This window comes from Clinocottus analis, unplaced genomic scaffold (genome assembly GCF_023055335.1).
Source record: "Clinocottus analis isolate CAN_PGR_092001 unplaced genomic scaffold, fCliAna1.0.p SCAF_20, whole genome shotgun sequence".
Classification (NCBI taxonomy): Eukaryota; Metazoa; Chordata; class Actinopteri; order Perciformes; family Cottidae; genus Clinocottus; species Clinocottus analis.
Genome location: NW_027175932.1, coordinates 318,296 through 335,101, shown reverse-complemented (window position 1 = coordinate 335,101; position 16,806 = coordinate 318,296). Strand labels below are relative to the sequence as shown.

The 16,806-nt window shown below is 46.7% G+C and overlaps 4 protein-coding genes across 10 annotated transcripts in view; 3 read left to right on the top strand and 1 right to left on the bottom strand.

Moving 5' to 3' along the window:
* Positions 1 to 160: 160 nt before the first annotated feature.
* Positions 161 to 2,766, bottom strand: gpr19 (G protein-coupled receptor 19). Its single transcript, XM_068586786.1, has one exon. The coding sequence runs from the start codon at positions 2,676 to 2,678 to the stop codon at positions 1,407 to 1,409; it is 1,272 nt and encodes a 423-aa protein (XP_068442887.1). The 5' UTR covers positions 2,679 to 2,766; the 3' UTR covers positions 161 to 1,406.
* Positions 2,767 to 5,370: 2,604 nt separating this feature from the next.
* crebl2 (cAMP responsive element binding protein-like 2) lies at positions 5,371 to 8,511 on the top strand. 3 transcript variants are annotated; one of them, XM_068586027.1, is made up of 4 exons: positions 5,371 to 5,389; positions 6,501 to 6,572; positions 7,108 to 7,305; positions 7,412 to 8,511. In XM_068586027.1, exons 2-4 carry the CDS (start codon positions 6,558 to 6,560, stop codon positions 7,535 to 7,537), a joined length of 339 nt encoding a protein of 112 aa, XP_068442128.1. In that variant the 5' UTR covers positions 5,371 to 5,389; positions 6,501 to 6,557; the 3' UTR covers positions 7,538 to 8,511. The 3 variants fall into 3 exon arrangements, with proteins under 3 accessions (XP_068442128.1, XP_068442125.1, XP_068442126.1); XM_068586025.1 differs by lacking the exon at positions 5,371 to 5,389 and adding an exon at positions 6,284 to 6,335; XM_068586024.1 differs by lacking the exon at positions 5,371 to 5,389 and having other exon boundaries at positions 6,277 to 6,572.
* Positions 8,512 to 8,927: 416 nt separating this feature from the next.
* Positions 8,928 to 13,518, top strand: dusp16 (dual specificity phosphatase 16). The gene is made up of 7 exons (XM_068587048.1): positions 8,928 to 9,141; positions 10,312 to 10,701; positions 10,771 to 10,906; positions 11,684 to 11,844; positions 12,032 to 12,191; positions 12,326 to 12,449; positions 12,521 to 13,518. The coding sequence occupies exons 2-7, from the start codon at positions 10,411 to 10,413 to the stop codon at positions 13,509 to 13,511; spliced, it is 1,863 nt and encodes a 620-aa protein (XP_068443149.1). The 5' UTR covers positions 8,928 to 9,141; positions 10,312 to 10,410; the 3' UTR covers positions 13,512 to 13,518.
* Positions 13,519 to 14,635: 1,117 nt separating this feature from the next.
* The window catches only part of eps8a (EGFR pathway substrate 8a, signaling adaptor), a 17,266-nt gene continuing 15,095 nt past the window's right edge, over positions 14,636 to 16,806 (top strand). For all 5 annotated transcript variants that reach the window (XM_068586984.1, XM_068586989.1, XM_068586987.1 and 2 more), the window contains exon 1: positions 14,636 to 14,834. The gene's annotated coding sequence lies outside the window, so the exon portion shown is untranslated. The remainder of the gene's footprint in view (positions 14,835 to 16,806) is intronic.

Sequence of the window (16,806 nt, the reverse complement as noted above, 5' to 3'; positions counted from 1 at the left end):
TCCAAAGAACAGTCAATACCTTCTGAAGTGTCGCGTGTTAGCTTCACTGTTAGCATTGTGACAAAATAGAATGAATTAAAAAGAAAACGTGAATTTCACTTTACGAACGAAGAATTTATGAATTTGTTTATTCATATTTGATGAGAACAAGGTGAACAGTTCTGAAGCTAACGGAGCGCTAAAGGACAAACTGGCCGTCTTTACTGGTTTCATCCCTCGTTCAGTTGAGAATGAGAATACATCAGCAGAAGTGAATAAAACGTCATGTGACCAATGTTACAGATGTGGATAACAAGTAGACCTTGAAGCTAACGCTAAGCTAACATCTACCTGTCCTGAAATGTGACACGTTAAAACTCAGACTAACAGAAATATGACGTTTAGGAGGTTTGTTTCCTCTCAGCACTTAAAAACAACACAAATACTTTAAAACAGTCTAAATACAGAATAAACATCCAGTAAATGGACCTTAAGGCAAATTGTTTTGTAAACGTCTGTCAACGGTTGAGAAATCTTTCCAGTTTAATATCTGATCTCTTAAATATAATATATGAATATTTTCCTCTCCTCTGATGGACGTGTTGCAGAAAAATGAGTTAAAGCTGCAGTCTCGTCCACGTTGCACCTCATTTACATTCAACAGGAACATTCAGTTCATATTTAAACGATAACACTTTAGTCAGTTCATTTCCCACAAACACAATTTTTTTTTTTTTAAAAGTCGTCAAAAACCAAACTGTCAATAAACATATTCTAGGGTTTTGTTGAGTCATGTTTTAGTTGCTCAAAGAGTTAAAGTCTCCAAGAGTTAAAGTTATTAAAATGAAATGGGCAACAACCATAAACAACACCTTCATGAGTTTCCTCCCACAATGAAGCAACAAAGCAGATTTCGCCTCTTCATCGCCGTTTAATCACCAACCGCGAAGGAAACATGTTGAAGGCTTTAGTTCGGGTCAAAAGGTCAAAGGGCTTCTTGCACCTTGAGAACAGCTGTTGGTCACGTTCATGCCAAAGCCCTGAAAACACTCGTAACTCTGAGAAGAGTCCTCGAGGTTTAGAGATTCGTTAGCGAGCCAACGAGCTTGCGGCTAACGTTAGCTTCAGCCACATACATTCTGGCAGCAAACGGATGGCCTCGGATTGCGCTTAGCTAGCTGACGTTACAAGAACACAGAATCTGATGCATCAATGGCACAAAGATCAAATAGATCACAGAAATAAAGACAAATGATCGTAAATAAGTATAAAAACCTCCACCGCGGCGGCCAGAAGGTGAAGAAAGCCCTTCATACCATCTGAACTCCTTCTGGTTCGGTCGCTTCGTCTGAGCTGAACCTGTTTGTTCGTACTGTTGTGCTGCTGAAGGAAAGCTTTCAGAGGTTTTTCAAATTGTCCAAACGCACTTAGACGAACGTGTTGGGAGGGTTGGCGCCGGCGGCCCAGGCCTCCTTCTTCTCCTTGGCCTCCCGGTCAAACTTGTAGGAGTCCTTGGTGATGGCCTTGGCCTGCACGGGGAGCTCCACCACCCCGATGTAGTTCTTTTTGGCCACGCGAGAGCTCGCCGTGATGGTGTACGCGTTGCTGCGGTAGCATTTCATGGAGGACATGCAGAAGGTCTCCCTCATGCCCCTTCTGAAGTTGGCGTTGTAGACCGAGTACATGGTCGGCTTGGACGCCGTGGAGCTGAAGGAGACCCAAGCGATGGCCGTGAAGAACAGCAGCCCCTGCCGGCTCGGCCCGTCAAACTCCCTCGGGTGCCACAGCTGGGCGACGTAGAACGGCGTCCAGGTGAGGAAGAACACGGAATTGAGCACGAGGAACATCTTGATGGTCTTGACTTTCGTCCGCGGGACGATGTTCATCGTGCGGCGCACCGCGTGGCCGTCGGCGCTGATCCTCCAGATGTAGCGAACCACCCGCTGGTAGAACGACACGATCAGCGCCACCGGCACCACAAACCCAACCAGGAGGTGAACGGCGGCGTAGGCGACGCCGCCCCAGCTGTCTGGCAGGAAGAAGTCACAGTGACCGCCGCCCGAGGACGCGGAGCCGTAGAAGAAGAGGCAGGGCGACACGAAGGCGGCGTCGAACAGCCACGAGGCCACGATCATCTTCTTGGCTTTCTCCCGGGACACCTTGAAGCTGAGCGGGTACACGATGGTGTAGAAGCGATCCACGGAGATGGAGAGCAGGACGTACACCTGCACGCCCGGGCACAGGTGCTGCAGGTAGCGCACCGCCTTGCAAGCGGCGGCGCTCAGCGGCCATCGGCCCGAGGCGACCTGCAGGAGGATGAAGGGGGCCCAGCCCAGGCTCATGAGCAGGTCGGCGCACGCCATGGACACCACGAAGTAGTTGGTGGTGGACTGAGTCCTCCGGCTGCGGTGGACCACCAGGCACACCAGCGCGTTGCCCAGGATGGACACCAGCCACAGGACCGCGAACACCAGGCCCAGCACGGCCACCTCGCCCGACGACAGGTCGTAAGAGACGGAGGTCCCGTTGGGCCGGCCGGGGGGCGGGCCCTCCAGGCTGCAGAGGGGGGTTGTGGGTAAAGTCGCCAGGACGGTCGAGTTCACCCTCTCAGACGAGTTGAAGGACATCTGGTGCGTGAAAGACGGGTAGTGAAGGGATGGGTTGACACCAAGTGTGTGTGACGACTGGGCGTACACCATAGTTACACTAACTAGGTAACCACACCGCTGCTCCAGCAGGTAGTTACACTAACTAGGTAACTACACCGCTGCTCCAGCAGGTAGTTACACTAACTAGGTAACCACACCGCTGCTCCAGCAGGTAGTTACACTAACTAGGTAACCCCACCGCTGCTCCAGCAGGTAGTTACACTAACTAGGTAACTACACCGCTGCTCCAGCAGGTAGTTACACTAACTAGGTAACCACACCGCTGCTCCAGCAGGTAGTTACACTAACTAGGTAACCCCACCGCTGCTCCAGCAGGTAGTTACACTAACTAGGTAACTACACCGCTGCTCCAGCAGGTAGTTACACTAACTAGGTAACCACACCGCTGCTCCAGGAGGTAGTTACACTAACTAGGTAACCACACCGCTGCTCCAGGAGGTAGTTACACTAACTAGGTAACCACACCGCTGCTCCAGGAGGTAGTTACACTAACTAGGTAACCACACCGCTGCTCCAGGGAGGGGCTGTGGAGACAAAGACACATGACGTTAGCAATCATTCATTTGATTGGTTGGTACTCTGGTTCTAGTAGTTCAGTAGGTTAGTACTCTGGTTCTAGTAGTTCAGTAGGTTGGTACTCTGGTTCTAGTAGTTCAGTAGGTTAGTACTCTGGTTCTAGTAGTTCAGTAGGTTAGTACTCTGGTTCTAGTAGTTCAGTAGGTTGGTACTCTGGTTCTAGTAGTTCAGTAGGTTAGTACTCTGGTTCTAGTAGTTCAGTAGGTTGGTACTCTGGTTCTAGTAGTTCAGTAGGTTGGTACTCTGGTTCTAGTAGTTCAGTAGGTTAGTACTCTGGTTCTAGTAGTTCAGTAGGTTAGTACTCTGGTTCTAGTAGTTCAGTAGGTTAGTACTCTGGTTCTAGTAGTTCAGTAGGTTGGTACTCTGGTTCTAGTAGTTCAGTAGGTTAGTACTCTGGTTCTAGTAGTTCAGTAGGTTAGTACTCTGGTTCTAGTAGTTCAGTAGGTTGGTACTCTGGTTCTAGTAGTTCAGTAGGTTGGTACTCTGGTTCTAGTAGTTCAGTAGGTTAGTACTCTGGTTCTAGTAGTTCAGTAGGTTGGTACTCTGGTTCTAGTAGTTCAGTAGGTTAGTACTCTGGTTCTAGTAGTTCAGTAGGTTAGTACTCTGGTTCTAGTAGTTCAGTAGGTTAGTACTCTGGTTCTAGTAGTTCAGTAGGTTGGTACTCTGGTTCTAGTAGTTCAGTAGGTTGGTACTCTGGTTCTAGTAGTTCAGTAGGTTAGTACTCTGGTTCTAGTAGTTCAGTAGGTTGGTACTCTGGTTCTAGTAGTTCAGTAGGTTGGTACTCTGGTTCTAGTAGTTCAGTAGGTTAGTACTCTGGTTCTAGTAGTTCAGTAGGTTGGTACTCTGGTTCTAGTAGTTCAGTAGGTTAGTACTCTGGTTCTAGTAGTTCAGTAGGTTAGTACTCTGGTTCTAGTAGTTCAGTAGGTTGGTACTCTGGTTCTAGTAGTTCAGTAGGTTAGTACTCTGGTTCTAGTAGTTCAGTAGGTTGGTACTCTGGTTCTAGTAGTTCAGTAGGTTAGTACTCTGGTTCTAGTAGTTCAGTAGGTTAGTACTCTGGTTCCACGATGTTGGTTGGTACTCTGGTAATTGGTAGGTATAAAAGTTGGTCAGCTGGTCAGTATGTTGGTTAACTGGTTGGTTGATTAACAACAACAACAACAACAACAACAACAACAACAACAACAACAACAACAACAACACTTAAAGACTTTCAAGAATCTGATGAAGACGTCGTTCCACTTCAGAAACCACTTCTGGTGAAATCTGAAGTCTCTAAACTGGTTTTACATTTCAACTTCCTGAACACCAGTTCGGTTTTAAAACAACAACAACAACAACAACAACAACAACAACATCTTCAAACATCAGCTTGATTTCATTAACCCTTCAGCTCCACAGAGATCCAGAACTCCTCCGAGGAAAACCATTAAGAGGAAGAGCTCTGTTCATAGCAGCGTACTGGTTATTATGGAAACCAGTGAAACACACACACATACATAATCATATATATATATATATATATATATATATATATATATATATATATTCTCTCTCTTTAAATAAATGGTTGATATTTATCATAAATGATAAATGATAAATTTATCATTAATAAAACATTCAATCTTCTTCCATCAGATATTAATAAACACTCTTCACCATCATCTTCATCATCATGTAACAACATGTCCCCGCGATAGATGAAGATGAACACATAACAACAATTATATATATATATATATATATATATATATATATATATATATATATATATATATATATATATATATATATATATATATATATATATATATGATGCATTCGTAATAGTGCAATGATGCAATGATCGCAATAGTAATATTGATGATATGATGATGCCCCGGGGATCCGCCGCTGCTCACGCCGGCTTCAGACGCTCGTCTCCGGCCGCGCGGCCTCGAGTCTCCGGTTACGTGTCAGATCTTTAGAGACTCACCGGTTCTCAGCTGCGGCGAGAGGACGCTTCATCTGCGGGTTCTCTCCGGGATTCATGCGGAGGAGACGAGCTGGAGGGAGGAGGAGGAGAAGAAGAAGAGGAGGAGGAAGAGGAGGAAGAAGAAGAGGAGGAGGAGGAAGAAGAGGAGGAGGAAGAGGAGGTCCGTGAAGGCGGCACACATCATGGCTGCTCGGTCTGTCTGTGAGATCCTGATGATGTTTTCTTTTGGCTTTTACATGTTTATTTAATTTAATGTATTTATTTCTATTTACTTTTAATTGTTGCATTTTAGTATAGTTTTATTTTATTTTTAGTCTTTATATTTATTGTATTTATTTCTGTTATTTGTGCTGCATGTTTGTATGAAAAGTATTCACATGAATATTTTTTATATTTTAAAATGTTTATATTTTATGCAGCTTTACAAACAAAAGTCTTTATGAATAAAAATGCCCTTTGTTACATTTGTTACATTTCAACTATGTATGTATATATATATATATATATATATATACATATATATATATATACATACATAGTTGTATATATATATATATATATATATATATATATATATATATATATATATATATATATATATATATATATACATACATATATACAGCTCACAGCTCGTGATTGATTAGTATTGATTATTATGATTATTGATTATTATTGTTACAGCTCCTCGTGACATCTGTTCAGAAAAGACAAAACACGTGACCTGACGCTGACGCACTGCGTTGTCTTGGCAACCAACAATGATGCTGATTCTTTGGAGGAAGAGGAGAAGGAAGAGGAGGAAGGGGAGCCAATCAGCCCATCTCTGGTTAAACATGAACATTTCATAAAATGTCGGCTCATTTCTAAAAACATGAACATGATAAATATTAAAAACACTTTAAATCTTGTTTATAAACATGAATGGAAACACGTGTCTACATGTGACGTCATTGTTGGTATGAACTCGGATCAAAAGATGATTTATATTTTAATGACAGAAGAATAAAAAAACGTTCTTGTTCTCGAACCGGAAGTGGGTCGTCCCTCTCCGCTTCCGGTCCAGCGGGCGGCGCTACGCGGCTTTCACTGCAGCAGAAGAAGAAGACGCGCTGACGTCACCAGGATGTAAACACGATGTAAACAAAGATAAAGCGGCATCACGCTCATTATTATTAATATTATCGGCATTATCTCGTCCTCTCCTGCGCAGACCTGCTCTTCCTCTCTGCCTCTTCTCTCCTCTTCCTCTTCTTCTCCTCCTTCAGTTATTTATTATTTAGTTTTGTATTTTTCTTCCGCAGTTTGAGCTGCTAGCTAACGCTAGGCTAAGCTAGGCTAGCAGCGTGCGCATCAGCGACATGGACGATAACAAGGTAAGAAGCTAACAGCTAGCAGCTAACAGGTGAAGTTCCTCTCCACCGGAGTGTTTGATCCCGGTGCCGTTAAAGTCTGTGACGTGACGGTGACTGGGAGCAGCTAGCTTAGGGAAGCTAACTGCTACATCAGAAACACAGTACTTCTACTGCAGTAAAAGTACATTCAATGTACTGCATTTAATATTGTACCTAAATTTATAGTACTTCAGTAAAAGTACTTAAGGACTAACTTTATGACAATCATTGTCTTCATCACTTTAATGTAGAAGTAGCATGAAATACTCCAGTAAAGTAAAAGTACCTCAGAGTTGTACTTGTCCAGTACTTCATGACGTAATCGTTGGTTGTTTCCATGACGATAGACTGACATGTTAAAATCTCTAGATGATATTTAGTTCTGATGACCAGTCAGTGATCAATGCGCTGTGGTTAGTGATCTGTTATTCATCAGTTAGTGATGAAGAACTGGTCAGTTAGTGATCAGTTAGTGGTCAGTTAGTAATCAGTTAGTGATCAATACGCTGTGGTTCAGATGCTGGCTGGTAAAGTGAAGAAACCGGGGAAACGTGGACGCAAACCAGCGAAGATCGACCTGAAGGCGAAGCTGGAGCGCAGCCGGCAGAGCGCCAGAGAGTGCAGAGCCAGAAAGAAGCTGCGCTACCAGTACCTGGAGGAGCTGGTGTCCTCCAAGGAGAGAGCCATCTGCGCCCTGAGGGAGGAGCTGGAGATGGTGAGGGGGGGTCTCTTTCTCTCTCTCAGTGCACTGCCATGTCTGTCTCTCTCTCTCTCTCTCTCTCTCTCCCTCTCCCTGTGTAACTCGGCCTCTCTCTCCCCAGTACAAGCAGTGGTGCTCGGCCATGGATCAGGGTAAAATCCCCTCAGAGATCAAAGCTCTGCTGACGGGAGACGAGCTGAAGCCTCCAGGAGGAAGCAGCACCAAGACCAGAAAGAGCATCAGCTGAGGTCACGTGACAGGAAGCGGCGATGCATGCTACAAAATGCTACACAATAACACACAACTCGACTGTCATCCTTGTCCTCCTCCTCATCATCCTCCTCATCATCATCAAGAGCTGAAACATGAAGAGTTTGTCTCAAACCTTAATAAATGGAACCCCTTTTATCGATAGTAACGTTTACATGTACGCCGAGCGCACAAAGCTCATTGGCTTTCGGCTGCTGGAGGGGGAGGAGCCAACAGGTGATCTGATTCATTGATTATTTGTTCCAAATTCCTTAAGTTTTCAAAAATGCAAGTGTTTTAAATACAAGAAAAATCTAATCTTTATCCATTAAATATCTTTTTTTTCAAACCTTTTATGTTTAATGTTTCATTTTCCTGTCAGATTGACAGCAACATTCCTTAAAGTTAAATACTTCCTGTTGTTTGTTGCTGAAGCTCCACCCATACTGTTGAAGCTCCTCCCATAGTGGTGAAGCTACTCCCATAGTGTTGAAACTCCTCCCATTATGTTGAAGCACCTCCCATTATGTTAAAACTCCTCCCATATTGTTAAAGCTCCTCTCATTATGCTGAAGCTCCCCCTGTAATCCTGAAGCTTCTCCCATAATATTTAAGCTCCTCCCATTATGCTGAAGCGCCTCCATGATATGTAAGCCCCTCCCATACTTCTTAAGCTCCTCCCATCGTGTTGAAGCTCCTCCCGTTTTGCTGAAGCTCCTCCCATAATCATACAGATGTTGTTATGGATTCTTTCATCTCGAGTAATTAATACGTGTTGATATATTTTTGTATTTGTATTTTATATTTGAGCTCAGAGTGTTTGATCGTCGTGACGACGTGAACGTTGTTACTTTGTTGCAGATTATTATTCTTCTGATCTCTTTGTAGTTGAGACTTTGTGCACTTTGAGATGATTTACTTTGAAGCTTTGCCGCGAAAACTTCAAAATAAAATGTGTTTCTGACCGACGAAGAGTTTCTGTGTGACATCATTTTCCTCCTCATCTTCCTCACGTTTCAGACTCTAACACCCTTTATTCAGACAAAATGATCAAAACAATACAATAATGTTTAATCTGAGTCTTTATTGAAGTATATCAATAGAATTGATCAGGTAAACCAGACAAACGATTTAAATAAGTATTAAAATATTTATCAAAAATATTTTTATTTAAATCCCAAATATGATCTCATCCTCATTCGACTGGTTTCTTAGTTCTTCCTCTGGTTTCCAGCCTCCTCTTCATCATACTGGATGGAAAGGTCTGATATAAGCACAATGAGTGTGTGTTTCCGCGGTGTTCGTCTTCCATCCGCAGCTGACGGGCTGCTCCCTTTAAGGCGCGCGCAGGGTTTCTGTCGGCTCAGTCTCATGACTGCGCATGCGCCTTTAAGAAACCTGTTGCATTCGTTTGACTGGCGCTGCGATGACGACATCCTTTTATTTTTAACGCAGTGACCTCATCGCTCATGGCAGCGCGAGGACTTCTTCCTCTTCTTCTCTTCTCTTCTCCTCTTCTCTCCTCCTCCTTTCCTTCCCTCCTTCAGGCTCTGACCCGCTGAAGAGCCGTTTGGAACTTTCTGACGTCGAGTTTTCAAACCGGTGAGTGAGCCGTTAAAATGTTTAAACCGCAACCAGCCGGTAAAGTTAACGGTCACACCGGGGTGACGTCACTGCCGTGTTTTAGTAAGAGCTCAGCGGTCAGTCCGTCGTTCACATCGAGCAGTTAACTCCTTCACTAGCTCCTCAGCTCCTTCACTAGCTCCTCAGCTCCTTCACTAGCTCCTCAGCTCCTTTACTAGCTCCTGAGCTCCTTTACTAGCTCCTGAGCTCCTTCACTAGCTCCTCAGCTCCTTCACTAGCTCCTCAGCTCCTTTACTAGCTCCTCAGCTCCTTTACTAGCTCCTGAGCTCCTTCACTAGCTCCTCAGCTCCTTCACTAGCTCCTCAGCTCCTTCACTAACTTCTGCTCTCCTTCACTATCACCTCAGCTCTTTTACTAACTCCTCAGCTCCTTCACTAACTCCTTAGCTCCTTCACTAAGTCTTCGTCTTCTTAACTAATTCCTTAGCTCTTTCACTAACTAAGAGAATGCAGCGTTAACACATGAAGCATAGACTTCTATACAACCAGAGGAGTCGCCCCTGGTGGTCAGGAGAGAGAATGCAGCTTTAACACATGAAGCATAGACTTCTATACAACCAGAGGAGTCGCCCCCTGGTGGTTAGGAGAGAGAATGCAGCTTTAACACATGAAGCATAGACTTCTATACAACCAGAGGAGTCGCCCCCAGGTGGTCAGGAGAGAGAATGCAGCTTTAACACATGAAGCATAGACTTCTATACAACCAGAGGAGTCGCCCCTGGTGGTCAGGAGAGAGAATGCAGCTTTAACACATGAAGCATAGACTTCTATACAACCAGAGGAGTCGCCCCTGGTGGTCAGGAGAGAGAATGCAGCTTTAACACATGAAGCATAGACTTCTATACAACCAGAGGAGTCGCCCCCTGGTGGTCAGGAGAGAGAATGCAGCTTTAACACATGAAGCATAGACTTCTATACAACCAGAAGAGTTGCCCCTGGTGGTCAGGAGAGAGAATGCAGCTTTAACACATGAAGCATAGACTTCTATACAACCAGAGGAGTTGCCCCTGGTGGTCAGGAGAGAGAATGCAGCTTTAACCCATGAAGCATAGACTTCTATACAACCAGAGGAGTCTCCCCCTGGTGGTCAGCAGAGAGGACGCAGCTCTAACAGCTGTGTCTCCTGCAGTGTGAAACCCCTTCAGCATGAAGACCAGGATCCGGGTCCAGAGGGAGGTCTTCAGTGCTGAGTCCAGAAGACCCCAGAGGAGGAGGGGGGTGGTCTGACATGTCGGAGCAGCTTCCTGCGGGACCGGAGCCACGGCCCGAGTCCGAGCCCGGGTCCGGGGTTCTGGACCCCGGACCCGGGCCGCGACCCATTGGGGCCGAGGCGCTGGTGGTCCTGCTGGAGGCCGGGCTGGACCGTGTGGTCCTGGTGGACAGCCGGCCCTTCCTGGACTTCAACGCCTCGCACATCCTGGAGGCCGTGAGCGTGAACTGCTCCAAGCTCATGAAGAGGAGGCTGCAGCAGGACAAAGTCCAGATCCAGGAGCTGCTGCAGCACTCGGCCAAAAAGAAGGTAAACAACAACAACAATTGTCATCAAATATAAACAACAACAAGTGTAACGTGCATCTGTCCATTGCAGTTGGCGCTGCAGGGCGATCCGGAGGTGGTCGTTTACGATCAGAGTTCTTCAGGTTCTTCTCTGAGCTCTGACTCGTTCCTCAGCGTCCTGCTGATGAAGCTGCAGCAGAGCTTCCCCTCCGTGCACCTGCTCTCAGGTCAGTGCCACGAGTCAGATGAGTCCAGACCCCACGAGTCAGACGAGTCCGGACCCCACTTGTCAGACGAGTCCGGAACCCACTTGTCAGACGAGTCCAGACCTTCACGAGTCATACGAGTCCAGACCCCACGAGTCATACGAGTCCGGACCCCACGAGTCAGACGAGTCTGGACCCCACTAGTCAGACGAGTCCAGACCTTCACGAGTCAGACGAGTCCAGACCTTCACGAGTCAGACGAGTCCAGACCCCACGAGTCATACGAGTCCGGACCCCACTAGTCAGACGAGTCCGGACCCCACGAGTCAGACGAGTCCAGACCTCACGAGTCAGACGAGTCCGGACCCCACGAGTCAGACGAGTCCGGACCCCACAAGTCAGACGAGTCCGGACCCCACAAGTCAGACGAGTCTGGACCCCACTAGTCAGACGAGTCCAGACCTCACGAGTCAGACGAGTCCAGACCTCACGAGTCAGACGAGTCCAGAACCCACGAGTCAGACGAGTCCAGAACCCACGAGTCAGACGAGTCCAGACTCCACGAGTCAGAGTTTCAGTGACTCTTTGAACGGTTAGTGTTTTTAAAGATCTACTTCTTCAGGAGGAACCAATGAGCCGCAGACAGGAAGTGAGACGGAGTTTGAGGGACGGACTGCTTGTAGCTGGTTTGAGTCTAAGCGTGTTGGTCCTTTAACCTTCTCCAGGTGTTTAACAGGTAGAATATTCCTCCTCGTTAACGTTCTCATGAATCAGGGTCTGTGTGTTCGATCCCGGCAGGCGGGTTCTCCGAGTTCTCCCAGCTGTTCCCGGGTCTGTGTGAAGGGAAGTCCGTGGTTCCCTCCTGCATGTCTCAGCCCTGCCTGCCGCTCAGCAGCACCGGGCCGACCCGCATCCTGCCTCACCTGTACCTGGGCTGCCAGAGGGACGTCCTGGACCAGGTGTGTGTGTGTGTGTGATATATTTATTTGTGTAAATGGGTGAAACCAGTTTGTAGCATTGGTTCTGAGATAAATCAGTAGCTTCTCTCCAGATCAATATAACAACTATGTATTGAGCACCTTTAAGAACAGAGTGGCCCCAGTGCATGCTGGGAGGCTGTTCTCTGACCTGCTTTGGTGTCTGCAGGATCTGATGCAGCAGAACGACATCGTCTATGTCCTGAACGCCAGCAACACCTGCCCCAAGCCGGACTTCATCCCTGACTCCCACTTCCTGAGAGTCCCCGTCAACGACTCCTTCTGCGAGAAGATCCTGCCCTGGCTCGACCGCTCCCTGGACTTCATAGGTATCTGTAGGACGCACCTATAGGACGCACCTGTAGGACGCACCTGTAGGACGCACCTGTAGGACGCACCTGTAGGACGCACCTGTAGGACGCACCTGCTCTCGCCTCACTCTCAGCCCTCCTGTGTTTTTCAGAGAAGGCCAAAGCCTCCAACGCTCGAGTGCTGGTCCACTGCCTGGCAGGAATCTCCCGCTCTGCCACCATCGCCATCGCCTACATCATGAAGAGGATGGACATGCCGCTGGACGAGGCCTACAGGTGAGCACTCCTACATTTCCCATGATGCATCTGTTGGTAGGCCCAGACTAAACGTGGTCCTCTGTGTCCAGGTTTGTGAAGGAGAAGAGGCCAACCATCTCTCCCAACTTTAACTTCCTGGGTCAGCTCCTGGACTTTGAGAAGAGGATCAAGACTCCTCCGGGTCCCGAGACCAGAACCGGACCGAAGGCTCACCCGGAGCCTAGCGGCGAGGCCCCCCATCAGCCGCAGGAACGAGACCCCGCGGCCCGCCCGGACCCTGTTCTGGCTGACGTCCCCGAGCAGCGCCGGCTGGCCGAGGCTCTGAGTGGCCTGCGGCTGGCCGGCGGGCCTGAGGACCCGGCCCGGTTGAAGCGGTCCTTCTCTTTGGACATCAAGGCGTACGAGGACCCTCAGCGGGCCTTGGCCCCTCACGGAGGCCCGGCGGACTCAGAGTTCTTCAAGCCGTCGTCCGGCTTCAAAGACGCCGCCAGTAAACCGTGCCAGTTCTCTCCGGTGGAGGAGGTGTCGGAGCGCTCCACTCCGGAGCGGAGCCCCGACCAGGAGGAGGTCTCCGCGCCGGCCTCCTCCGTCTTCAGACCTGCGCCCACCGCCCCACCTTGCCGGCGGCGGGAGGAGAACGCCGCCAGCTTCCTGTTCGGCCTCTCCCGCAGCCAGCAGCACCTGGCTAGACCCGGACCCGGCGGCACCCTGAAGGGCTGGCACTCTGACGTCCTGCTGGGCTCCGTCTCCGCCTCCTCTCTGGCAGGAGGCTGGTACCTCAGCAGCGGCGTGACGGCCTTCGGCTGCGGCCGCGGCCCGGAGGCGGTGCGGCGGCGCAGCCGGCAGGGAACGGGGGACCGCGGGGCCGCCGGGTCCAGGAGGAGCTGGCACGAGGAGACCAGGAGAAGCTGGCACGAGGAGACCAGGAGAAGCTGGCATGAGGAGACCAGCTTCGAGAAGCAGCGCAAGAGACGCAGCTGCCAGATGGAGCTCGGAGGCGGGAGGTCCAGAGAGGACATGGGGGCGGGGGCGGGCCAGGCCAGCTTCTCCGGCAGCATGGAGCTCATCCAGGTCTCCTGATCCTGGTTCTGGTTCTAGTTCTGGTTCTGATCCTGGTTCTAGTTCTGGTTCTAGGTCTGGTCCTGGTTCTGGCGATTCCAGTTTTGGTTCTGATCCTGGTTCTAGTTCTGGTTCTGGTTCTGGTTCTGGTCCTGGTCCTGGGGCGAGTGTGCAACGTGTAGCACACAGGCATCCAATCCCCCGAAACAGGAACTGACATCAGGACAAGTGTGACGTTCTTTTTGACGAGAGCGAGTGTTGCATTCTGGGATGGACGTTAGCCTCGATGTTGCTCAGCCTGCAGCTCAAAGTGGTTCTGACGAAAGGAACGAAATCGTGAGGAAAAGACTCATTTTGTTGGCGTTTCATGATTGTTTATGTCTGTACACATTAAACGAACAGTAATCAGAACAATAAACAAATTACAGTTGAGAACATTTTATCTTCACTTGATGTTTTGATTTTAATAAAATATTGTTTCTAAGAATTAAATACAGTGAAAGCGGCGTCATTGATTTGTTCCTGAATGTCACGTGACCCACAGCGCCCTCTGCTGCTCAGGCTGGGGAACAACTGTTTCTAAATGGAGAACACACCAAGTACCAACAAGTACCAACTAGTTTAATAAACTATCAACAAGTACCAACTAGTTCAATAAACTATCAACAAGTACCACCAAGTACCAACTAGTTCAATAAACTATCAGCAAGTACCACAAAGTACCACCAAGTACCAACTAGTTCAATAAACTATCAACAAGTACCACCAAGTACCAACTAGTTCAATAAACTATCAACAAGTACCACAAAGTACTATAAAGTGCAATAAATCCGGTGCCAAATTCCATGAATAAAGCTGATTCTGATAAAGTATCAACAAGTTCCACTTTTATTTTATCATGTATACTTGTTTTAAAGTACTTGTTTTTAATTTGTTTTGTATTTGTGTATTCTGTCTCTTCAGAGTGAAATCTCTTGTGTGTACTCATAACCAATCTGATTCTGTCTTTAAGTAATTAACTGTGGCACTGAAAAGGGGGCGGGTCCAAGGAAGAGGGCGGGGCTTACCTGCTAGTCCCCACAGGGATCCTCCCCCTACAGACGGAGGGCAGGCTACCTGCCAGTCTTTACAGAGGGATAATCGCCCTCAGCTGCCTGCTAGTTCTCGCTCAGGGAATACTCGCCCGCTGGGAACAGGTTGCTTTTAAAGTGTAGTTTCACCGAGACGCGTCTCTTCTCTCCCCGAACAACAGGCTCCGTTAGCCGGATACAGAGGAGCCGATAGGAGACATCCCCCGGTTCTCTGAGCCATGTTTTTCTAACGGATTACCGGATGAACCCACAGGTGAGCTCGTTTTATTCACCTTCCTCTGTCAGTCTGTTCATAATTAAGGGCGTTTTATAATAAATACAACAATCCGTATGACGTCATCGGGTGCTTGCTGTTCGACCTTTTTTTAAGCCGAAGGTGTGAATTCAGACTGGAGCAACTTGATCAGGTGGCTCCTGCAGGAACACACACGCACCAGACTCCATTGGAAAACATCGAGATTAAACTATTCTATCGATCTTTGCTCTCACAAACGCACGGGAATACTTCAAATACTTCATTAAACCAGGTACCGAGGTCCCGTCCTCACGTCGGCATGCAGCCACCACACGTACCGGTTGTGTCATCATTACAATTCAACTTTCACTCCGACTTCTCCGCTCATTTCTCGCGTCTTCTCGTCGAATGTGAGCGTTGTGTGGTGGACGCCGACAGCGAAGAGTGTGAAGGTTCACATGGAGATGTATTGAAGAATAATCCCCTAATAGTTGAATACATTGTGCCGAGATCGCCAGCAGGTCTCAGAGCAGCTCTTATCTAGCACATTCCGTTATAAGTCAACACTCAGGCTTTTTGATATGACGTGGACTTAAACTGACGGACATTTGAATGGAGTTTGGCAGAATGTGCCTTATCGAGACAAACGGAGGTGAAGTGACCCGCAAAAACACCTGAAAGACCGAAAGGCCTTTCATCTGGTCCCCTTAAAACCAACCCTGTGATCTGTACGTTCATTTTATTAGTGTAATATTGCATTTCATTTGACACATTTGAATTAATATCTAGTGTGAGATTAAAGAGGAATATGTTTTATTTATATATATATATATATATATATATATATATATATATATATATATATATATATATATATATATATATATATATATAATTGCACCATATTAATAGTATACAGTTTCTACTTCATCTTTTACATGATTATATGTTTAAAACCCTTTTGTGATGATATTTAATTATATTTTCTGCTTTATGTCAGCTGGACGGAGATTTTACAGGTGTGTCTGTTGACCCAAACAAAGATGGCGACCGGAAGTAGTTTGTAACCAGAGCTGAAGCTTCACTGAAGTCGCGACCGTTGAAGAGTTTACCTTCAGCCTCAAATAACGTTCATATCCATTATTTATTTATATTATTATTATTTAAAGATTAATAAAGCAATAGTTTGGTCTATAAAGTGTCAGAAAATAAAGAAAAATGTCCGTTCCACTTTTACTAAAAAGAGGAAATCTCGATTTTTTTTTTTCAGGTATAAAACATTTCTGCCATTTTTTTTTACACCAAAAATATTTTAACTATTAAATATTTTTCAAAAATAATTGCATGTTTATTTTCTCTCAATTGATAAATGGTTGAGTTTATTAATTGCTAAATCTCTACATGGATTGTATTTATTTAATTTATATTTGTTCTATTGAAACCTCTGAACCAGTAAACTTTCAGTCCACAGAAACGTGATCAATAACCTCGTTGGTTCTTCACGTATAAAATAATATTTTCGGAGGTTCCAGCTTCTCAAATGTGAGAATTTCCGTTTTTTTTCCTAAACTTGCATTAAATTCAATTCCTTGTTTTAAACCACGGAACAATTCATCAATTCAAACTAACCAGAATTTAGTATTTTCCTGTGACCTTTAAAGATCTGACCGACGTTTCCAGCTTTGGTGAAAGTTTCAAACTATCAGGAACAACCTCCTTGTCTTTCTAGACGTTTTTTCCCCTCTTGAGTTGTTAGCTTGTTAGCTCTGCTAGCTCGTTGCGTCCCGTTGTCGGCTGTGAGCGGTTTCCTGTGCAGGTCAGAGGTCACGGCTCTGAGATGCTGAACACTGACGGACCTTTGATCTTGTTGTGTAATCTGAGCCGTTTTTGCTGCTTTGTCCCAGTTTACGATGCCGAGAGGATTAAAGTCCACAGCTGGTCCGGGTCGCGTCTCTGTGGGACCGGCTGCATGGGAAACGTCCTCCAGCTG